Raw genomic sequence first — 16896 nt, forward strand, 5'->3', positions numbered from 1 at the left:
AACTGATTCTATCAAGCTCTCTATACCAGCCAGTCAGCCACAAGTCCTATTACTGTTCTTTCATTAGAAAAAATGATGAATCCTGCTAAAGGGAATACATCATTGCTTCTTCTCTCCCTTCTTCTTGTTTGCCAAACCTGCACTTCCCTTGATACCATAACACCAGACCAACCCCTCAAGGATGGTCAACTTCTGCTCTCAAACCAGAAAACCTTTGCACTTGGGTTTTTCAGCCCCGGCAGTTCCAGTCACCGCTACGTTGGAATTTGGTTTAACCAAATCACCGAACAAACCGTTGTGTGGGTTGCAAACAGAGACGCTCCTCTCAATGATACCTCCGGAGTCCTCTCCATCAACGGTAAGGGAAACCTTGTACTTCACACCCAAAACCAAACCACTCCTATTTGGTCCACCAATGTTTCTTTTTCTGTCTCATTCACAAATAATTCTATGGCTAAGCTCTTAGATATGGGAAATCTTGTTTTGGTTCAACAAGACAGCCAACGTTGGCAAAGTTTTGATTATCCCACCAATACTCTGCTTTCATTTATGAAACTTGGCCTGGACCGGCGGACCGGGTTGAACCGGTTCCTAACATCTTGGAAGTCCAAAGATGACCCGGGAATCGGCAACTACTCATTTCGAATAGTTCCAACTGGGTACCCTCAAGCAGTCGTATACATGGGTCGGACTATATCATGGCGTGCTGGATCTTGGACTGGCCTAAGATTGGTTGGTATACTGCCCAGAATGTTCTCAAATTACTTCAATAATAGCTTTGTGAATAATCAAGATGAAACCACCCTTATGTACAGTACATTTTCAAATTCAGCTGACCCCAAAGTTATTTCTAAATTGGTGGTGGATGAATCAGGAATTATTCGACGGTCTTTATGGCAGGAGAATACATGGGCCGAAATTTGGTTCCTCCCACAAGAGTTGTGCGATAAGTATTTGCATTGCGGTCCAAATAGTTATTGTGACCCACACAATTTGGTCATTTCTAAGTGCGAGTGCTTTCCTGGATTTGAACCCAAGTCATCTCGTGATTGCATGAGGGAAAAGCAAGGAGTGTCCATGTGCAACAATGGAGAAGGGTTCATGAAGTTGGCACATATGAAGGTGCCGGATACTTCAACAGCACAAGCGGACATGAGTTTGAGTATGAAAGAGTGTGAGCAAAAGTGTTTGAGGAATTGTTCTTGTATGGCTTATGCAAGTACAAATGAGAGTGAGGGAGGGATTGGTTGCTTGACATGGCAAGGGGACTTCGTGGACGCAAGAACATATCCTGATGTAGGACAAGATTTATACATACGTGTGAATGCAGTTGTATTAGGTACTCTTTCATCTTTTATCTTTAAAATTTTGGAAAAACATTTTACGAAAATACACAGTGACTTCTCTCATCCCATTTGGTGGCTGGGTCACCGGTCTGGTGAGCTAGGCAAACGATGTCGGTACTTCGGTGGTTGGAGCCACCACTCCAACGATCAGTGCCAATGTTCTGGTGGCTAGAGCCATCACTCTGGCAACCGATACTGGTAATCCAGACACTAAAGCTGTGTGCTAGAGGTCTGATTACCGAAGCCATCATTCTGGTGGCCGGAGACATCACTCTAGCGGCAGTTGCCCCCTGTCCAGTTGTTGAAGACATCGTTCAAGCTAAAATTCCAACAGTCTGGTTACTAGACCTCCTACACTAGCGGTTCTGGTGATTCAGCTACTGATTTTGGTTGTTTGCTTGAAAATTTTTATTGATCATACAAAATACCTTAAAATTTATTTGTTTTACTTCAAAACAAATAGAGTGTTAGTCAAAGTTCATGTCTATTGAAATTTATACAGAATATTAGTTCAACATCTAATTTGCCCTATGGTACTAACCTTAAAGTTGCTTTAGATCACATTATTGAAAAATGATTTTCTCTATTTAAAATTGATCTATTTCATATTTCAAATTATATATTACAAATCTAAATGAGTATTACATTCCATATGGGGAAGAATTCATATATGGTTTTGTTAAATTATCTAAAAATATCAAAATTTTCAAAATTCTACCTTTTATCTATTTCATACTAATTCAAAACTCAAATGATGTGTGGAGAAGTCGAAATTATTTAAGAGTTGTATACCCCTAACAACACAAGATTTCTACAATTATATTCATCACTCGTAGTAGGTCCTACTATGTAATACTTGTTTTATTTTATTTTTATATAGTTACAATAATAGGACAGAGAGAATTTGAACTCTGATTCTACTTATATTAATAAGAAACACTCTCTTGGTGTTGGACATTGTTACAAAAATAGGTTTGCAATATTTGTTTTTTTGTTTCTTCTTTTAACACATTTTCGGCCTCAAAAAAGAGAATCACATATGGACTTGACATTGTTGTGAGAACATGTTTGTTTTTGTTTTGTTCTTTTGATAAGTTGGACCTCAAAATGAGAATTGCATTTTCTCCTTTTAAAAAAAATAAAATAAAATCACATATTCTCCTTAAACCCTTGTTCCATCCCTACTCTCATTTTTCAGCAAAACTGCATCAACAAATATTTATGTTCAATCAACTTCTGAAATTTATGATGTCATTTGAATAATTTTTATTTTATTTTATTTATTATTATTATTATTTTTTTTACTCAGCTCAATATGCTAAGAAAAATGGTCTTACTCAGAAAAAGAGGATGCTGGCAATTCTGGGAGTTTCTGTTGCTGTAATGTTTCTTCTTATAGTTTCAGTTGTGTATTGTTTTGTAATGAAGAAGAAGAAAGGTAAGGAAGTTTAGAGCAATTTTTTTAAACCTATTTCTATACTTCTAAGGCCAGTGAACAAATGCTCCCAAGATTACTCCAACACTATGTTTCAGAGTTTATAAAAGAATAGGCTATGTTTCAGAGTTTATAAATGAATAGGCTATGTTTCAGAATTTATAAAAGAATAAGCAGAATACGTAAATCATGAAATAAAACTGAATAAAATGGAATGAAACTTGATATATTTTTCAAGCATAGAAGTTGATAAAAGAAAAAATGAAAAAGAACTGGATATATTTTGTTATTATACTCATAATCATTTCTTTGGATCCAAAGATGGTATACTGAAGCAGCCAAGGAAAATTTTCAAATGCTATTCTTAAACTTCTTGCCTTTTAGCCTACGAATAAATGCATTAGCTCATTCCATTTGCACATTCTTATATCTACCATACACAAATGTCAAATTCAAAAGAAAGAACACTCAAAGATGACAAGACCAAAAATTCCATTTGACTTCTACAGAAAACATACATGAGCACCATTGTACCCCATTTTACAAGCCTTTCTTGGGAGGGAAACTTGTCCTTCACTGCTAGCCAAGATATGAAGGACTTGTTGGGAAAAGCTGCTTTAGACCATACCAGTTTCTACCATTCATTGAGACATACATGTTTCTTATTTAATTCTACTCTAAATTGCAATTCGTCCTTCACTGCCAGAAAAAGACAAAGCATTAAGGAATGCTTAGAAGTAGCTGCTTTAGACCATACCACTTTCCACCATTCAGCTATATCCATCTTGTTTCTTATTTCACTCCAGGTTGAAATCCATGTGACTTTTCCATATTTAGATGAAATCCAGTACATTGAGTTGTCTAATTGTCTTAGCTAATTTTAATTGATGAAAAATAAGCTTGTAGGGTAGTATCTTTTGATCTGATAAGTTTCCAAGGCTATTGCATTTCTTTCAGAATACTGGATACTTCTGCAAACTCAGAAATTGCAGTATCATACACCACCTTTTGGACATAGTTAGGGATCAAAACACCTTCAGCGTGTCAATTATCATGCCACATGGATAATTTTTTCACCCTTTCAACTAAAAACTTCATGAATGGCCTAACCAATTTCCTGACATTTAAGATTTTGTCCAGCCCCATCAACAGGCCTGAGGAACTTTCACCTCCCATAAGCACTTACCTCTTAGAAAAGTGCATTTTAACCAAATGGGATTTCCTGACAATGATAAATAGAAAATTGTAAACTTTAATTTTTCCTCTTATTTTCCTCTGTTTCATTCTTTTATTAGTGTGTTTCTCAGTTTTATTGAATTAGGCTTTTGTGTGAGAATTCCTAATTGGACAAAAATGGTTACTAGCATTATTAATTACTTGTTTTATGACAGAGATGAGGCATGGCACAAATTCAGATAGTGCTGACTCCACTTTAACATACTTCGAGGACTCTCCGAGTAGAAGGGACCTCAATGGAACTAGAAGAAATTCAAATTTACCATTATTTGATCTAAGAACCATAATTGCAGCTACTGATAACTTCTCTATTGCTAACAAGCTTGGCCAAGGTGGTTTTGGCCCAGTTTATAAGGTAGTCTCATTTCAAGTGTGTTTATGCATCATAAATTCCATCATGAATGTTTACGAGTACTCATTGAGTATGAATTTGTTGTGTGCAATTGGGCTTCCCCAAATAATTCACCAAGTTGAGTTTCTTTCAACAATTATGCCCTATGACAATGATATTTGGACTTTAATTGTAGGGTTTGCTACAAAATGGAATGGAGATAGCAGTAAAAAGACTATCAAAATGCTCTGGACAAGGAATAGAACAATTCAAAACAGAAGTTGTACTAATTGCTAAACTCCAACATAGAAACCTTGTGAGAATTTTAGGTTGTTGCATTCACAAAGAAGAGAAGATGTTGATCTATGAGTACTTGCCAAATAAAAGCTTGGACTCTTTCATTTTTGGTATGTCTTCTTTTTCACATTAACCTCACTCATCATCACTAGAAAACAATCCTCCCATTACAAACATATCAGTTCCAAGTAGCAAGATTTTATACCTATGTAAAAAAGCATGAATGCAATGCAATCTAATCCAAGTTCTCATTTCTTCATTTAGATGAAACAAAAAGGTCATGCTTAGATTGGGTAAAGCGATTTGAGATTATTTGTGGAATTGCTCGAGGGATCTTATATCTTCATCAAGATTCAAGATTAAGAATTATCCATAGAGATTTAAAGGCCAGCAATGTTCTACTTGACAATGCATTGAATCCAAAAATTTCAGATTTTGGTATGGCTAGAATTGTTGGAGGGGATCAAATTGAAGCTAATACAAATTGCATTGTTGGAACATTGTAAGTATGCTAGAAAACAAAGATATACTTTTTTAACCAATTGCTTGACTACCATTTTTACATCTAAGGAGAGTCCAAACTACAAGCCTTTGTAAGAAAAAAAATAATAAGGATATCTCTATAATTCGTTTTCATATTGTGTTACTTCAAATTTTACATGTATGTTAGTGCCCAAAGGGCTATCTTCGATCATTTTATGTTGAGGTTTAATATCTTCCTTTTCATTGTACTATGACAGTGGTTATATGTCACCTGAGTATGCAATGCAAGGACTATTTTCAATAAAGTCTGATGTATATAGCTTTGGGGTATTGCTGTTAGAGATCGTTATTGGTAAAAAGAACAGTTCTTACCATCATGATGGTCCTTCTGCAAATTTGATTGGACATGTAAGTACACATGCAAACAATGACTACAAAATTAAGCCTATATTGTTGAGCCTAATATGATCGATATCTTGTCTCAGGTTTGGGACCTATGGAGAGAAGACAGTTCCATGAAAATAGTCGACCCATTACTAGATGAGGCATACCCTGCTAATGAAGTTTCAAGATGCATTCAAATTGGACTTTTGTGCGTGCAAGAACATGCAACAGACCGGCCAACCATGTCAACTGTTGTTTTCATGTTGGGTAATGACACTCATCTTCCTTCTCCAAAACGACCTGCATTTATTTTGATGGGTACTTACAATAGTACAAATGGATCAACTAGTGCAGCATCTAATTCAGTAAATGAAATAACACTTTCTAAAATTGATGGTCGTTGAAACCCCAAACTATTTGTAGCAAGTGTACAAATTAATATTCCTTTACAACATAGGATTGAGTTACTCTAAGTCTACTCCACATTACAATTGTTTTTTTTTTTTTTTTTTTTTTTTTTCTGTATGAACAATTGAACATAATGTATGCACTATAAAATTATTACAAAAAAGAAGATAATATATAATATTATACAAACTGTTATTGTCTAGAACTTGTGATGAAATCACTACCATCTCCTTTAGCTTTTTCTTTCAAGTGGTTTCTGAAATTAATATACAAAAAGTTAACTGCATATATATGTTATGTGGAGATTTCATTGGTTTTCAGAACAAGATGTCCAAAGTTACAAAGATCTTTTCTTTTGGTGTGAAATTTACTAAGTTTAACCATGAAGATTTAATAGAGGAACGCTAAATGCATAATACTGGAATTTAATTTGGATTTCAGGGTGTTTTACTCAAAACAGAACCATTGTATTTAGAAAATTGTGCAAAGCCTATTGATATGCTTGGGTATGGCTTATAGTTTTGACTTAAAAGAACACTTCAACCAAGACAATATGACAAAATAAGTTAGAACAACAATTTATAACTTTGATGGCAGATCCTCTTGTATGGCAAGGAGAAGTGTGAAAAAATGGATGACAAAAAGTCGTAATCATTTCCTAATTTTTGCTTAAATTTGGCCCAATTCTACTTTTGTGGTCACTTATATTTGTGAAGGTGCCTTATTGAGAGTGTGTGATTCTCTCCTTGAAGTTCACTTGAAAAAAAAAAGAAAAGAAGAAGCTCAAACTAGTTTTCACAAGATCAGCATCATATGGAACAAATTAATGTTATATAGTAGGACACAAATGATGAATATAATTTCAGAAAATAATGTTAGACATCTACAAATTTTAAACAATTTCAATTCGTCAACTTGCTGCTTATAGGTTTGCAATTTTATTTTATTTTTTTGGTGAAATGGGTATAGGTTTGTAAAAATTTTAAGAAAAAGAGAAGATGTCCATTGAGAGAATTTTAATATTTTTTGGGATGGTTTAACGAAACTATATAAAATTTCTTTGCAATATGCATAAAATCTGGATGTTCTAGATGTGCTAAACATCCTATTCAAACCTTCATTTAGTTAAAAGGTAGAACTAAATATTATACAATGTTTTGTTTAAGACATTGTTTTAAATGATATTATTTTTAACATCTAGATAAAAATACAGGTGTATTGACAACCTTTCTTAAGACCTAGCTATGATGATTTTAATGTCTTCAAACAAGAAGTGATTCAGTGATGCTAATTTATTTATTTTTATTTATCAATTTGAATTACACAATGTTGGGTAAAAAAAAAAAGAATGCAAGTAACCCAAATACAATTTTTTTTTTCTTTTTTGTGCAGAACCCAAATACAAATGTAGCCTGCTTTCCAAGCCCTTCACTGAGAATGGGCTTTTAAAAGGTGCTACCATACCATACACGTAATCATGTACAACACTATTTCATAGTACGCAGTTAGATGTTTGGATTTTACATTTTAAAATGCAAAATTTATCTTTAGAGATGCTTGGATTTTATACCTTGAAGTTTAAGAGTTTAGATTTTACCTCTAACGTTATATGTCATTTTGATTAGCAACCCCTCCTTTAAGTTTATACTGATGTGTCCGTTAAGTGACACGTAAGGTCATGGCATGTATCTATTGATTCAATCAAATCATGACACATGGATTTCACTATTCCATGTCATATGAATAGCCAAAATAAAAACAAACTTTAATTATTAAAATAAATTCTTTAAAATTCGAAATTGCATAAACTAAATAAAATAAATAAAAAAATAAAATAATACAATTTTTTTTCTTAGATTTGTACCTAAAATAAAGGAAAGAAACCAATTCTTGTTTCTCAGATCAAGGATTGATCTAGACCTTAAAAATTCAATCCTTCATTTATGAGTCACCTTTAGTGAACTTAAAAATAAAAGAACCCTTTTTTGAACCCAAAAATAAAGAACCCTTAACATCAAACATATTTGTTGGATTTGGACCTCAGATTTCACAATCTGTGTTCTTGAGTTTGTACATTTCGAGTTGTGTTGGGTGCCCCTGCTTGTCACCGCTCTTCACCACCGTGTACATATTAGTTTTTTGTTTTTAATTTTTAATTTAATGAAAATAAATATTTTTTTATTTTAATAATTAAAGTTTTTTTTTTTTTGGTTGCTATTTATATGATGTGGAATAGTGAAACCCATGTGTCGCGATATGATTTGATCAATCAATACACACCATAAGTTTACATGTCACTTAACGGACACATCAACAAAAAATTAACAGAAGGGTTGCTAATTAAAACGGCATATAATATTAGGGTGTAAAATTCAAATTCTGAAACTTAAGGTAATGTAAAAAAAAAGTTGGTGATGGCAATGAGAAATTGACAATGGCAAAGTATGTGGCAAGTTGGTGTCTAGTAAAACCCTCTCTCTCTCTCTCTCATAACCACAAGATAACCAACAAACCCTATCTCCTTTGTTGGAGAGACTTGAGAATGAGTGAGATTTAAGAAAAGAAAAAAAAGAAGATTTAAGATAGTTTGTAGTTTGTACACTTTTAAACTTTTTTTAACGACCCACTACATGATAGTTGAAAGGACTATTGAGTATTGATATGTACTTTTAGTCTTATGAACGTTTTAATGAATCATATGACTTGTTTAAATAATACACGTAAATTATAATTCTTCATGTAATGGCTTGGAGGAGATTTCTTCAAATTGGTTCAGAGTAAAATGTTGCATTTTTCGTAATCTCTTACTAATCATTTTATTTAAATTGTCAATCAATTTTGACAAATTTCTTATTAATCATTGTTGTTCCCTTGCCAGAAACTATTATTTGTTGGTTGATTTGGTTCAACAAGGTAGCTATTAGTTAGCGTAGTCTGTGACTTGAATAGCCCTAAAGATTTTTCAAAGCTTGCGCATCTCAAGCTTAGTGTCGACTTTACTGTACATGCAGTTGATATGGTCGCCTAAGGCCCAGGTAGAAAAAAGGCCCCCAAATTTTAACCAATAGTTTTTTTTTTTTTTTTAATTAATTAAGCTCAAATATTAGCTAACAAATAAAATAAATTCTTTTATCAAATGAAAGACAAGAAAAAAAGAGAGAGAAATGCTACGTTCACAACATTTTTACAAAAAATTCTTAATAGCAAGTTGTTACAGGCCGTTATTGATGGCAAAAAAATAATTTTAGAAGTAAGTTCAAATTAAAATCAGTAACAATTTAACATGTAGGATTTGTTGTGAAAAAACTTCTCAAAAAATAAAAAGTTCACTCCATTTTTCACAATAGTTGAGTTGGCAAATTTTTACTAGTTCTCACCTAGGTCCACTATAAACATTATTTTTTTACTTACCACATCAATAGGTGTGAAAAGTTTTGTCAAATTTTTTGTGTATATAGACTTTCAATTTTTTTTTTTTTTTTTACGTGGTTCATGTTAATTGCTAATTAGTAATTGTGAAAGTGATTGATCTGAGCACACTACTTGGCCATGGGCCTTGTTCGAGGATGAATAAAGATCCACATATATGTCAACCAAAATTTGACACGTGGACCAGGTCCAAGGAGGGTCGACGTCTAGATCATTAAAAAACAGACGAAAGCTGTGAATGAGAGGTTCGAGGAGAAAAGGCAGACTGGTCCGCCGACCGAGGATCACGAGGAGCAAAGACACCTCGGGAATACTTTAAGTAACTTCCTACACTAGAAAGTAAAGCCTCAGGGAAAACAACAGAGACGTGTAAGTAACGGAAGGAGAAAATATTTGGGAAGGTGACTGCCCCCTCCACGTTTAATGCACTGCGTCAACTGAACTGGCCGCATAAAATCTTTCTCGAGCAAGCTCGAGTGTTCATTAAAAATCACTGTTGATACTTTTACAATGAGATTCAGTTTTCTCTTCCTTTCTGTATTTCTTGTGTCAAATGTGCATCCCCTATTTCTATGGGATTCCTTTCCTTATATAGTCCCTCCCATTGCATCTCAGCCCTCCATCTATATGTTTCAAGGGAGCCATTTGGATGCTTGTCCCATTAGGAACTTTTTAGAGGTGGTAGAGAGGGCTGTGAGCTGTGAAGACACCTGAATAGTCATTTCACAGCTCACAGCCCTCTCTACCACCTCGGACTTGCTTGAACTCCTAGTGTACAGGTTGAAACGGACTACACGAATCATACCAGCAGAAGTCATTCGAGGACTGGAAGTCATATTTCTCATGATGAAGAAACGAGGAATCTCAAGCTAGAGATTGATCATTTACGTAAGAAGTTGTGCCGCAGGGAGCATGTTAGGGGGAATAGGACGCCCCCATCCAACTCAGGGACTGCTAGGGGAAATTTCTTTTAGTTTCCCTCTGAGTTTAGACCAATGGATGACTCAAGGAATTAAGGTTTAGTAAGCTGCATCTTTGGTTCATTTTGCGAAAATTAAGCGAAAGATTTTAAACAGCAAGAGCTGGGCATTCTGGGGAGTTTCAATTTTAAGTGCTTTTGGGTGTTATTGTGTCTGTTTCCATGTCAATTGGGAGAAAAGTCACATCCTAGTTTTAAGCTCTCCACTAGTTTTTGATCTGCCCAATGTTTGAATTTAGAGTTTAAACTTCTTTCCTTGATGAACCAACAAAACCTAGGTTTAGCCTCATTATTATAGACAATAAAGCCTTAGTCCTTTGGGGTTGGCTATGGATTTGTTCTTTATTTTGGGGAGGGTGGGGGGGAGTCCTTACAGTCTCTTTTTTTTGGTGTAATGTAAGTTATTTGAAGTTTCATAGGCTATTAGTGGTTAATGACATCATCCAATATTGCTTATGTTTGATTACCTAATTTTCCTTTGTGTTACAAGATTATAATGCTATTTGGTCTCATGAATTATTGTTTATATTAGCATATCATGTTTATTCCCTTCAAGTTATTGTCTGAAACAAAGTGTTCATCTACTGATATTGAGTGGTGCTACACAGCACCATTTAGAGATTTTTTCAACATGTACACTAACATGGGCACACCACTAAACATTTGGGAGGGAGAGATGTGATAGTTGGTGCTTTTTTGGTGTCAATAGACTTACCTACTGATATATGATTTGAGATTTCTGAATTTGACAGCTTGAAATTAGAGCTGGAAATATCTAGTATACGGCTCAAATGTTGAGCAATGACCTTCTTCCCTTTTCAAACTTCAATGCAGGCAGTGACAAATCTTTTAAACAATGAAAGTGTATCTGATATTGACCGTTTACACTTAGTGATGCTTTATGCTTTGCACTACGAGAAGGAAAGCCCTGTTCAATTGATGCAACTTTTCAACAAACTAGCTTCTTGGTCTGCCAAGTACAAACCAGGGGTAAAATAAGCAAACCAGCATTTCTGTTTTGCATGCTTTGATGCTTTATTAAAGCAGCAAATATGTTGAAATTGTTGTGTTCCTTACTAGTTGCTAGATGATTCACTGGTTTTGAAAAATTGGCCATCATGGTATGACAGCTTGTCCAGTTGGGGTTGATAAGCGAACTGGGGATCTTTTTGGAAATTGAGATCTTTTGAATATTGCTCGTAACATGGCTCGTGCACTGAAGGTTAGTTAGAAACACTTCACTTTCTGCTTGCAGATGTGGTTAGATGCTTATACATCATTTTCCCATATACTGTAGGGGGTTGAGAACGCTTACACCCAGCACCATCCCCATTTGTTCCAAACCATGGAAAGCATTTCCAAGGGATGGTTGAGAGATGTGGACTACCCATATGTTGGCAATCCCTTTCAGCAGGGCAGGTTCGTTTTCTAAAATAACTGCTTCTTCCCAGGAAGGTTGCAGTTTATCTGTTGCAAATTTTGGAATGTAGCATGGTTTCTTTCCACTGTTTCAAGAACTGGAGCAGACCAGTTGATTCAACTGGTTCAATCAAGAACTCTATACCAATCCAAATATAGCCTAGAACGGTGAAATAAGATTTTCTGAAAAATTCAGGCTTAACTGAATGGTTGTGGTCAGACTGCAAAAACTGGTAACTGGAACTTCTTGTGTATGTGTGTGTGCTACATGTTTATGTATGTGTAGGTTTGTATGTACATGTATGTGTGCATATTATCAAGAAGTAGTGCCAAGATAATTCTAGTTATGTTACTAATTTTACTCTTTAATAATGAGAAGAGTTTATGAGGAAAAATCCACTTCATACAAATTTCTCAGTCTAAATAACACATTATCTCTCATCAGATATATGATGCTAATGTCTAACTTTCAGCACTTGTTAAAGAACGCATGTTGGTCCGTAACTCCCCCCCCCCCCCCCCCCCCCCCCTCTCCAAAAAAAAAAAAAGAAAAAAAAAAACAAAGAAATGAAGGTATGCTGGTTCGCTAATGGCTCATTTGAAGCAAACCTATCAACATAGTTTATGGCAGGTCACACACCAAAGGTATCAATTAGGTATTTCTTATCTTTGGGAGTTTGCCCTTGTGCATATTTTGGGCATTGATGCTTCACCCTGACACTATGCTATATATAGTCATAGGGATTGATATGAGTTAACCGAGGTGGCTGTGTCCCCTCAATTTGTTGAAGACAGTTTTTAAGCCATCTAGCCTACCCCCAGGACTTAGATTATTGTTCATTTAATGGAAACTATTACTATTTTTGCGTAGCTTCTTGATTCCCATACTACCATGCATCCAAATCAGACTGCTCTAAGTGGGCTTGGGCCACAATCCTAGTCCTTACAATTGGTGACGTCTGTGGGAAAAGGAACCTACAATTTTTGTTAGTCAGGCTTTATTTCTGATAGCAAGGAGAAGAGATGGCAGGCTCTAGGCAGAATAGAGAGGAGTTTGTGGGGTCGCAACGTGTAGACCATTTTGTTAGCATGGAGAGAAGAAGGGATCGAGAGGCTAACCAAATTCCTAGTGTACGGGTTGAAACGGACTACACGGATCATACTAGCAGAAGTCATTCGAGGCCTGGAAGTCATATCTCTCATGATGAAGAAATGAGGAATCTCAGGCTAGAGATTGATCATTTACGTAAGAAGTTGCGCCACAGGGAGCATGTTAGGGGGAATAGGACGCCCCCATCCAACTCAGTGACCGTTAGGGGAAATTTCCTTTAGTTTCCCTTTGAGTTTAGATCAATGGATAACTCAAGGAATTAAGGTTTAGTAAACTGCATCTTTGGTTCATTTTGCGAAAATGAAGCGGAAGATTTTAAACAGCATGTGCTGGGCATTCTTGGGAGTTTCAATTTCAAGTGTTTTTGGGTGTTATTGTGTATGTGTTTCCATGTTTTTGATCTGCCCAATGTTTGAATTTAGGGTTTAAACATCTTTCCTTGATGAAACCAACAAAACCTAGGTTTAGCCTCATTATTATAAACAATAAAGCCTTAGTCCTTTGGGGTTGGCTATGGATTTGCTTTTTATTTTGGGGAGGGTGGGGGGAGTCCTTATAGTTTCCTTTTTTGGAGGAGTGCCAGGGGGGGGGGGGGGATAAATAGGTTTTCTAGAGGTGTTATGTAAGTTATTTGAAGTTTCATACGCTATTAGCAGTTAGTGACATCATCCAATAGGACTAACACAAAATTTATGCCTTCTCATAAAAACAAAAGGCCTATGCAAGAAATATTGCTTATGTTTGCTTACCTAATTTTCCTTTCAGTGTTACAAGATTATAATGCTATTTGGTCTCCTGAATTATTCTTTATATTAGCATATCATGTTTATTCCCTTCAAGTTATTGTCTGAAACAAAGTGTTCATCTACTGATATTGAGTTGTGCTACATAACACCGTTTAGAGACTTTTTCAACCCACACAACCCCCTGCGCGCGCGCGGGGGACATGTACACTAACATGGGCACACCACTAAACACTGGGGAGGGAGAGATGTGATAGTTGGTGCTTTTTTGGTGTCAATAGACTTACCTACTGATATATGATTTGAGATTCCTGAATTTGACAGCTTGAAATTAGAGCCGGAAATATCTAGTATATGGCTCAAATGTTGAGCAATGACCTTCCCTTTTCAAACTTCAATGCAGGCAGTGACAAATCTTTTAAACAATGAAAGTTCATCTGATATTGACCGTTTACGCTTAGTGATGCTTTATGCTTTGCGCTACAAGAAGGAAAACCCTGTTCAATTGATGCAACTTTTCAACAAACTAGCTTCTCAGTCTGCCAAGTACAAACCAGGGGTAAAATAAGCAAACCAGCATTTCTGTTTTGCATGCTTTGATGCTTTAGTAAAGCAGAAAATATGTTGTAATTGTTGTGTTCCTTGCTAGTTGCTAGATGATTCACTGGTTTTGAAAAATTGGCCATCATGGTATGACAGCTTGTCCAGTTCATCTTGAAGCAAGCAGGGGTTGATAAGCGAACTGGGGATCTTCTTGATTCCCATACTACCACTCATCCAAATCAGATATACAATTTTGATAAGTAATAAATTGTATTAAGAGGAAAAAAAAAAAAAAAAAACAGAAGGAAGTCCTAGTGCATGGGAGGTATGCGAGGAAAGCACTTAAAATTTTTTTATATAAGTAATATTTTTCTTTTCATTGAGAAAGTGCAAAAAGGGGCACAATCCTAGTACATGGGATCTTTACAAAAAGAAGACCCAAAAGAAATAAAATTAACAAGTACAAAAGATAAACTAAAACTAATGAGGTCCGGCTTAAAGGGAATCTCCTCCCTTTGTAAGAAAATACTAAAAAGAGGGGGTAAAAGGACTAAGATATGATATTAAAAATGTCTATAAATTCCAGAAACAAAAGTAATGGAAAGCTAGAAGTAGATGTCAACATCAAAATCAGATATATATGCCTCTGATCACCTATCCTCTCAAGTTTCTTTACTATTTTACTCAAGTCTCCTATCTTTCCCCTTCATTTTGCTGTTACATCCTACAGTAAAGGCTTTTCAAGCATGGACAGACTATTGTAGGATTGAACGTTAATTTATATTTGAGATAGCCATAGCCTTTGGAGTGAAAGTTATAGCCTTCAAATAAAGATTTTTAAAAAGCTTTGGATAATATAGCTTGAATGACAAACACTTCATCTTTGAGCAGGCCACAGGAAGTAGTCATATTCATTGTTGGAGGGATGACATATGAAGAGTCACGTTCTGTTGCTTTACAAAATGCCCGCAATTCTGGAATTCGTTTTATACTTGGTGGTTCTGTGGTTCTGAATTCTAAGGGGTATGTATGCTTTTGAATCATCATTGTGATTTTAGAAGCACGCTATTGCTATGCTAGCTGTGGTTCATGCTTGGCACTCACTAGCTCTAAATGCTAACTTCTATGGCCTTCATCTTTCTTGCATCAGATGTAAATTTGAGAATGTAGTTGTGGGTTGGATTGCATCATGTTAATTTGACACTTGGTGAAACTATGTTGGGCTTGTGGATGTTGGTTTGGCATTATTCATCCCATGTAGGTTGCAAGCACGCAATGATTTGTGGCTTCTTAAAATCTAAATCAAAATTCTTTTGAAGTTCCATTTTTGACCCAATCTCAACCCAAGCCTAGAGAACGGAAGGTTGTTATAAGCCAGACTTCTATAACTTCAATCACACTTTACTGAACTGAACTTAAATCTCAACTAATACAAATATCCATAAATTGTATTTATTTTATACTTTTGTCATATTTATAGGATACGTTTAGTTATATAGTGATAATTTGAGGCTAGTTTAGTTATTTGATGGAATGTAGTTAAGTGGAAACTATCCTTGCTTTACATGATTTCCTCTGATCCAATAATCACTTTGGCCAAAAAAAAAGGCAGGTTTCTGAAAGACTTGGAAGAAGCTCAAAGGAAAGCTCGTTCTAGCACAGCAGTGATTTGAAGCCCCATCATATGTGTCTTGAGAGCCAATAGATAATTTGTATGGCTTTATACGGAGCTTTTGACTTGGTGACAGGCAGTGGTAAGATTGTTAATGAATATTGGGAAGAGGAACTTGATGATCATCAGAATCAATCCACCTTTCTTGCATAAGACATCCAATATTCACCAATTTGCAATGGAATAAAAAGTAAATAGGTTTTTTGGAGACTAAACCCATTACATATTGGAATATGAGATATAACTTATTCACGAGAAACAATTTGCAAATAGCCTTATTGCTTGTTTAACAACACTACCTTGCCTTGGAAACGAAAATGTAAAATCACATACAATTTTTTTTTCTTTCTTTTTTGGATTGTATAGGTGCTTGATTTATCCTAGGTAGTTTTGTACTTGGACCATATTGTGAAAAGTTACAGCTGAGCATATGGTTGAGCCAGGGCCAGGGGTTTTGTTTATACTTTAGCAATCAATGTTCTGGTGAAATGGGAAATTTATGAATATTTGTGTATGCATAACTGGTATTGAAACTTTTGCTATTACATATATTTTGATCATGTTTTCTGGTGAATTATATTATCAGGGAGAATCTTTTGCTTTTATTAATTGGTGTTGTGTCCACTTATGCGCCTGTGGACCTTGGTCCCCTCAATTCAGCCGAGTCATCTTCCAAATTACACTATCTTTGCTTGCTTTGCCTGAACACAAACACAGACAATCTTTCATATAACCAAGCTGTTAGTAGATTGGTGTCAAAATGTACTTGCTGATGCTTTATACTTGCTAATGAAGGATGGGTGTGATCAGTTTAAAATTTTAAATAGTGAGCTACAAGTTCTTAAACCCTTAAACTCTGTTGTGGGAATATCTAACTCTCAGCAAGCTCTCTCTCTCTATCTCATGAAACCATACACAAGGAAGGGGAAAAAAAAAAAAAAAAAAAAACTTTAACTGGTCATTTCATTTTTTTTTAATGTATAAAAATCATATCATGTGTGGATTTAAACCACCCAAAAAATTATAAAATTTAAGAAAATTTTTAAATTTTTACTTAAGTTAGAGAAGTAAAGTAATTTA

General features: G+C 35.2%; 3 protein-coding genes and 1 pseudogene across 8 annotated transcripts in view; all 4 read left to right on the plus strand.

Annotated features, from left to right (window-relative positions):
• Positions 1–11550, plus strand: LOC126698848 (G-type lectin S-receptor-like serine/threonine-protein kinase RKS1). 5 transcript variants are annotated; one of them, XM_050396350.1, is made up of 10 exons: positions 1–1339; positions 2656–2784; positions 4173–4372; positions 4545–4755; positions 4910–5147; positions 5386–5536; positions 5614–5779; positions 7313–7372; positions 11163–11318; positions 11459–11550. In XM_050396350.1, exons 1-9 carry the CDS (start codon positions 73–75, stop codon positions 11186–11188), a joined length of 2448 nt encoding a protein of 815 aa, XP_050252307.1. In that variant the 5' UTR covers positions 1–72; the 3' UTR covers positions 11189–11318; positions 11459–11550. The 5 variants fall into 5 exon arrangements, with proteins under 5 accessions (XP_050252307.1, XP_050252308.1, XP_050252306.1 ...); XM_050396351.1 differs by lacking the exon at positions 7313–7372; XM_050396353.1 differs by lacking the exons at positions 7313–7372; positions 11163–11318; positions 11459–11550 and having other exon boundaries at positions 505–732; positions 875–1339; positions 5614–6008.
• The window catches only part of LOC126698851 (vacuolar protein sorting-associated protein 45 homolog), a 36288-nt gene extending 19898 nt beyond the window's left edge, over positions 1–16390 (plus strand). Inside the window, exon 14 of one of the 2 annotated variants that reach the window (XR_007646611.1) lies at positions 16201–16390. The gene's annotated coding sequence lies outside the window, so the exon portion shown is untranslated. Of the gene's footprint in view, positions 1–15892 lie in introns of both variants that reach the window. The other variant, XR_007646612.1, reaches the window with a different exon arrangement.
• LOC126701143 (vacuolar protein sorting-associated protein 45 homolog) overlaps positions 11452–16896 on the plus strand; it is a 25035-nt pseudogene continuing 19590 nt past the window's right edge.
• Positions 11754–15029, plus strand: LOC126698862 (vacuolar protein sorting-associated protein 45 homolog). The gene is made up of 3 exons (XM_050396371.1): positions 11754–11980; positions 14005–14160; positions 14301–15029. Exons 1-3 carry the CDS (start codon positions 11954–11956, stop codon positions 14406–14408), a joined length of 291 nt encoding a protein of 96 aa, XP_050252328.1. The 5' UTR covers positions 11754–11953; the 3' UTR covers positions 14409–15029.

This window comes from Quercus robur, chromosome 9 (genome assembly GCF_932294415.1).
Source record: "Quercus robur chromosome 9, dhQueRobu3.1, whole genome shotgun sequence".
Lineage (NCBI taxonomy): Eukaryota > Viridiplantae > Streptophyta > Magnoliopsida > Fagales > Fagaceae > Quercus > Quercus robur.